At 43.2% G+C, this 6,713-nt stretch overlaps 1 protein-coding gene across 1 annotated transcript; it reads right to left on the bottom strand.

Moving 5' to 3' along the window:
* Positions 1-2,082: 2,082 nt before the first annotated feature.
* Positions 2,083-3,348, bottom strand: LOC108049826. Its single transcript, XM_017131155.1, has one exon. It carries the CDS (start codon positions 3,296-3,298, stop codon positions 2,333-2,335), a length of 966 nt encoding a protein of 321 aa, XP_016986644.1. The 5' UTR covers positions 3,299-3,348; the 3' UTR covers positions 2,083-2,332.
* Between the last annotated feature and the right edge of the window lie 3,365 nt (positions 3,349-6,713).

A 6,713-nucleotide genomic window follows, 5' to 3' on the forward strand; every position in this document is an offset into this window, starting at 1 on the left:
CAGGTAATCAAAATGTTACGGCTCCAGAGCAATTAAAGTCGCAACATGACTGAAAATAGACGGTTGCTGCATTACATTGGTATTCATGAATATCATTTAAATATGCGCCGCACTTCTGGCCCCGTTTTTTTTTTTGGCACATCATTTCCTGTGCTCACTTTTGCCACCGCGATGCCAACTTTTTCTGGTATGCAAATGAATGACATGGCGATGACACGGCAAGTTTAGTGACTGCCGCAGACGAAACAACTACTGTCATCATAAGTATAATGTACATAGTGAGTATCCTCATCCGTGTATCCTTGTCATTCCCATGATTATAGTCATTTCGTCTTCAAATATCTGCGACGGTTGCTCACTTTTGCAGCCATTAACATGCCAGGCACAAGGAAGGAATGAAGTTGACTAGAATATCCGAACTATACATGCCCTGTTGGAAATTAGTTCAAGATACGTTTCAAACTTGTTATTATATATCTGTATATTTCATTTAAATGGCTATGCTTTTAAGCCAAAAGAATTCCAATAAAATCGTATTACACAGCTAGATAGCATATTTTAATGCTATGGATTTTATTTAGCTTTGAACTTGGGTAATCTAACACGATTTCATAGCATTAAGCCATAGCATCTTGACATAAATAAGTTTTTATTTATATATTGTATGGTTATGTAAAATAAAACCTATTTATCGTAAATAAAAATCAAGAACATTTAAATAAAATCAGATTACAATGGATAGATGGCATAATCGTAGAAAGCTTTCTTGATTTGTTATTAATCTTTGCTTTAAACTTGAGCAATTGCATTTAATCACTTCAATCCATAGTACCTAAAATTAGGCTCCTTTAATATAGTAAATATATATCAAATATCTTCGGCTTTGATTGGGTATAACTAACCTGAACGATACCCTGCACTTGATGTATTTTATCAATAGTCTGAAATACCCCACCCTTCCCTGGATATTTACCATAAAGAGGCGGAAATAATAAAATGCAAAAATATTATTTTTTAATTAAGTCGTAATAGCAATGTCTGTTTGGCAGGACGAGGCTAATCGAGGGGGGCCTACGTCTCCGCCCCCGTCTCCGCCTCCGCCCCCACCCCGCCCACTTGCCAAATGCTGGGTGAATGCTAATGACCTTTTCAAAAACCGGGGGATATGGAAATGCCGCTTTTGGAATGGATAGATACGGGATACGGGAATAGGGGGATACGGGAGGCCAGGAAGACAGGCAGGACGTGCTCACAGTTTTCGACAACGCGAACGCAGTTTGCATATTTTCACATCATTTTGCATTTCCTCAAGGACAAACTGGTGCTGCGAGTGGGCGTGGGCGTGGGCGGAAGGACAACCGGCAAATTGCAGGACCATTACACCAGCAAACCGAGAGGAACGACCATCTGCCACAGCAACTACATATTACCCAAAGTGGGCCGTCATCTAAACAGTAATTACTTGTATCGAAGCCGCTTGGCCTGACCGCAAATTTGAGGTCGTTTCCCTTTTGCGGATATTCGTCACTCATTTAATCAATCAATTAATCAAAAGTTATCGGTGGAAAGGCGATTGAAAAGATAAGGGAAACACTTAAGGGGCTTATTGAAGGGAATTAAATTAAATTTTCACGCTAATGAGCATCGCATCTGAGTGGTGAGGGGGGTTGAGGCCTGGGGGGGGGGATTGAGGGATGGGTGTGCGGTTAGGGCTAAACTGTTCCCTAATCCTGCGTAAGTGTGTGTGTGTTCTTTTCGGGGGTAATTTCGTAATTTGTTCTGGCAGCCAGAAACTAATTTCGTCGGTGGTTTTTGGATTTGCGGCAAGAGTTCGCAAGTTCCGCGTTTTGGCACACAGACTTTTCATCATCATCCAGCTTATTCATAAATCATGGCCGGACTCGACGACCCGCTCCCGTATCTTTCCACCTCATTTGGCCAGGCTCAGGAATTAATCAATGTTGAAAGGAGCTCTCGACACGGGATGTCCTTCACATGATTACAGAGGCTGGAGGTCTGCGAGCATCAATAGTAGATTAGATGGAAAAGGTAGATATGTCCCGAGTAAATAATAAATACAACTTTAACAAAGGAAGACTTTGGGTTGCCTTTTTGATTTATGTTCAATTTTCTTGATGGACACAAATGTCAAAATAAACATTGACAGCAGGAAACTGCAATTCTGGATCATATATTATTTGGATAATTTAGTTGTACCTTAAGACCTGAAATGTTTCTCTAATTTCTTGATTTATCAATGAATTGGTTTTGTAGTGGGCTTTTATGGGCCGTCATAGATCTTCCTTTTTGTAAATTGAATAAATGAAGATTCCTAAAAGATATCTGGAGTGGGTTCGCTGGACCGAAAGGAGCGCAAACCGGCTGGCATCTTCTGTCGCTGATCCTGTCCAGGACGACGCGATCGCTGCTCCCTGCGGACACTCCAGTGCAGGCTGTACAGCTCCTCATCCTCCGACTGGTTGTCGTCCTCCAGGACGGAGGCCATCCTCGAGGTCGTCGGCCTCTCGCTGTCCCGATCCCCTTGCAGCTTCTTCTGGGCCAGCTTGGTCTTGGATATGGAGTCGCCGGGAAGGGCCTGCAGTGCCGGCGGTGTCTCGGAAAGGACCTCCAGGGAACTAGCCGAAGTGCTCTGGTCCAGCACCCGATTCTTAACCATGCTCCGTTGCATTTGTGAAATGGACAGACGTGGCATGGTGAACTCGAGAGGCTTCAGCTGTCCCTCCAAGCGCCTCCTCACCATTCCGATGATGCTCGGTCCCGAGCGACGTTCCTCCGGGTTCCCAGCACCGGACTCACGCCTGGCCAGGGACTTCAGCTTGAATCCTGCCAAGAGTTTCGCGTACTTATCAGTTTCTTCCTCGGGTTTTGAATCGGGCTCTGCGTCCCTTTCGGGGGCACTGATATTGGCGTCCAAGAAGGCGAAGCGGTCAACGAAGAAGGGCTTCTTCGGCTCACTTCCCACTCCGGGGGTCATGTCGTACTCGATCCTCTGCAGCTTGTACACATTGAGGTGGTAGCGCATGCTGCGCACCCGGCAGCGTACGAATTCGGCACTCAGGTGGCTGCCCATCTGGGCGGCGATCTTCTCCCAGGCGCTGCGCTTCAGCTCCGCATCCCCGTGCTCCGGCAGCGAGGTGTTCCACAGGCAGGGCTGCTCCTTGTACAGGTCCACCAGTCGCAGGTTGAACTCCTCCTCCTGGCTGGAGGGCAGTGAGGGGGCGGCGGTGCGCATGGCCAATAAGCGGCGCTGCCGTTCGAGACGTCGTGCCTCCATCATTTTGCAGCTGCCTGTTTGTCTTTCTACGGAACGAAGTGGGACGAAGTGAATCCCAGGGCCTCCTGCCCGGGCTGTTTCTATGGGGAAATTATCGAAACCATCTCATAATATTAACTTTGAAAGTCTGTCAGCTGCCACTGTTATTACGAGTGCTTGAAAAGTGCAAATTGGCTGTGGCAGGAACATGGGAGCATGGGAACATGGATGGGAACATGGGCCGCAGGCAAAGTGCAAGAGGTTGGAATGGCATCACTCACATGCTTCAATGCCTCCGCATAATTTGTGCAGCAAAACTAAAGACTCAAAAGACATCAGAATGTGGTAACTGCATAGTTGCCTTGCCCCAGCAGCAGGGGCCAAAAGGAAGTGCGTCTCATGAAAGTTGCAACAAAGGACATGCGTGCCATCCTCGCGGGGGAGTAACGAAAGGACTTGGCACTTGAGTGACAACGAGGCTTCGAAGAAAGCTTGCCAGCGCTGCCAAATAGTCCCTTTTCTGGTACAGATTTCCAGTTGTTTCTTTTCACTTTTCCTACTTTCCCACTTAGCGACATTTTCTTTTGTAAAACTCATCTCCTGGCAATTACGAAACACTGTAAAAAAAATAAGAGCCAATTCGGCTCTTTTATTAATTAATTCTTATTCTTTTACATAAATTAAAATATTTATAATTTTCATTTCCCTTTAATGTTTAATCATAACCAATTTTCAGCATGTAATCTAGTAAAGAATGATTACTTGGCCTCCAAACTTGGAATAGAATTTAATCCAACTTTTCCTAACTTAACTTGAAGTTAAACTCTAACAGGATGTTACGAAAACATGTGTTTTCCCAGCTTAACGCCAAAACTTAACATAAAATTGAGACATCAGTGGGGTAATTAATACAGAATAACACACTCATTGAAGTGTGTGTAATTTTTCCCGCTGGTTACACAGAAACATGCAACACTAGTGAAACTTAATACCTGCCCCAGTCAAATACGTCGACGATTGGCCTTCCTTCGCCCATCGACGTGGGCAGGATCCGTGTCCGGTAAATACCCGATGTCTCCTGGGTGTGAGCCCGGCATTTAATTAATTCCGGGACGCACTGGCTCTTCGACACCCACGGAATGCCAGAGATTGCGGCATTACGATACGCGCCATGTCGTTCGTCAAATGCAAATGCTATGTTCTTTATGGCAAATTTAAATAAGCAAATTGCGTATGTGTGTTTGCCAGTTAAACGCAGAAAAGCCACGGGGAGAACGAACTTATTTAGGGGAATTTCGAAATTTGCAATTGTGCCGCCTAACGAACGTGAGTAATTAGGCCTAATTGGCGTTGGGCCGCGCACGTTTGCATAATTCAACAATGAATATTGGGCAAACAACGCAGTCCGGAAATGGAAGTCAATGAGGCGGGGATTTGATTTGATCGCTTCGCAGAAGGACTCCACTAATTGCACACAGCTGGAAGAAAGTTTGTCGCTTAGCTCACAGAAAAAGTACACCCAGAAAAAGCAGGGCACTTTATCTATACTAGTACTTAAAAAATAATGAAAAAATTGTATAAAAACTAGTTTCCTCTGTTAAGGCGATAAATTATGTAAGCAGAAGTATTTTCCACCAGTGATGGCAAACAGTTGATTGCATTTTTATTAGAAATATACAAAAAGCATCTGTACAAATGTTTAAGGTTAGAAATGAGGCAATGTTTTAAAATCTAAACTTTCTTCGATATTTTTTTTTATTTTTTGTCACTATTGTTTTGAAATCCCCAAAGGGTAACTAAAAGAATGCAGTGAAAAATTGCCTCATCTTTTGAATTGAATGCAATGAAATTCTTTTTTTTTTTTTTTTTTACTGCAATCTGTTCAGTGCCTTCTGAACTTAACCTAGCGTAATTAACGAGAAAGAGTTTTATGGATACATAGTAAACCTTAAATAACGAACTTCTATACTCAAAATATATTGTTGCATTCTTTTAGACATCTTCATAGTTCAGTGGCACTTCCCACGATGTTTTCTGATTATCCGAGTGTATTTGGTCAGTATGAACGTTGGCCTTAATCCCGGAATGAATGCTAGTTTCGACCCAGAAGTTGGGTAATTTGGCAAAGACAGCCTTTGCTGTCGAACTGCGAACATGAGTGATTACTGCAGCTTCCTTTGATGCATGACCTTGACAACTGAATTGGCCACTTGTGGCCGGGCACCACCCACTGTAATTTCTGATGGAATCAGTTAGAGAAACCTGGGAACTCTATTTCTAGATTAGAAAACTCATTGGCCAGAAGAAACCGGACATTGTGCGGCCAATTAGTTACATCAGTTTTAGTTTTTCCATTCAATTCTCATCTGCACATGCGATTTCAATGCAATTTTTGTATTTTGCGCTTGCGACTTCGATAAGCGGATTAAAAGAGCATTTCTTTTGAAGCATTTAATTGCCAAAAACATTTAGACTAATCGTTTGCACAATTTCCGATGGACCAATTCACTTTGTTGACATGGATGATTATGAGCGACCAATTTCCTAATTTATTGGAGCAAATATTATCAGTATACAAATATCTAACAGAGCAAATGGAGCAGTCAGTATTTGCCTTAAAATTTAAAAGGACATTAAGTGCAGAAGGACAATAAGAAAATCGTTTAACATATGATTTTAGAATCGCAATAGAAAAATATTCTCTGACCAAGATAAAAGACATGAAAAGATTAGTTGACAACAGTAAACTAATGGATAAAACTATTAAAGTTCATTGAAAGCCAAAAACTATGCTCCTGTTCATTAGTCTAGTTATTCAACGCAATTAAGTAGCATTTTATTAAGAAATTCATGCTTAGCCTTGACTTTTTTATTAACCGCTGGATAACTTTTACTTCTCTATTTTTGTTTTGTCGACTTTTCAGCTACAACTTTGGCTAATAATTTGACCGCCAGGTTGTGCCCATACTGTCAAGCCCTCGGCTGCCCTTTTTCGTCCTGGAATGCCGAATAGACAAACGAAAATTTAATAAAGTCAGGCCGAAGCAAGTGCCCACCCAGGCCGGTAATTGAGTTTTGATGGTCGAATGTCAGGCGCCTCGTCCGGCCACATCTGTTGCCCCAGCATGTAAATAAGGTCCTGGCCACAAGTAGCCACACAGATTCCCGGCATCCCGTTTGCCTAACGACCACCATTTGTTTCCATCGGGTCGCAATATTCGAGTCATTGTGAGTGGGGGTCCCTTTTGCCCCACACTCCCGAAACGGAGGTCCAAATGCTGCAACACATATTGCGACTCCAATCAGGAGGGAGGCGGAGGAAGGGGCTCCGATCCTGGTAGCTATCCACTGGGCAACACCGATCTCAGTGTGGAAACACGAAGCACATGTACACATGGCAAAAAAAAGTCCAACTTATACAAGCAAAACGATTTAAAAT

This window comes from Drosophila rhopaloa, unplaced genomic scaffold (genome assembly GCF_018152115.1).
Source record: "Drosophila rhopaloa isolate 14029-0021.01 unplaced genomic scaffold, ASM1815211v1 contig_3, whole genome shotgun sequence".
NCBI classification, from domain to species: Eukaryota; Metazoa; Arthropoda; class Insecta; order Diptera; family Drosophilidae; genus Drosophila; species Drosophila rhopaloa.

Excerpts from the sequence above, each read along its gene's own strand:
- LOC108049826 (XM_017131155.1), bottom strand. The coding sequence starts at position 3,298 with ATGATGGAGGCACGACGTCTCGAACGGCAGCGCCGCTTATTGGCCATG.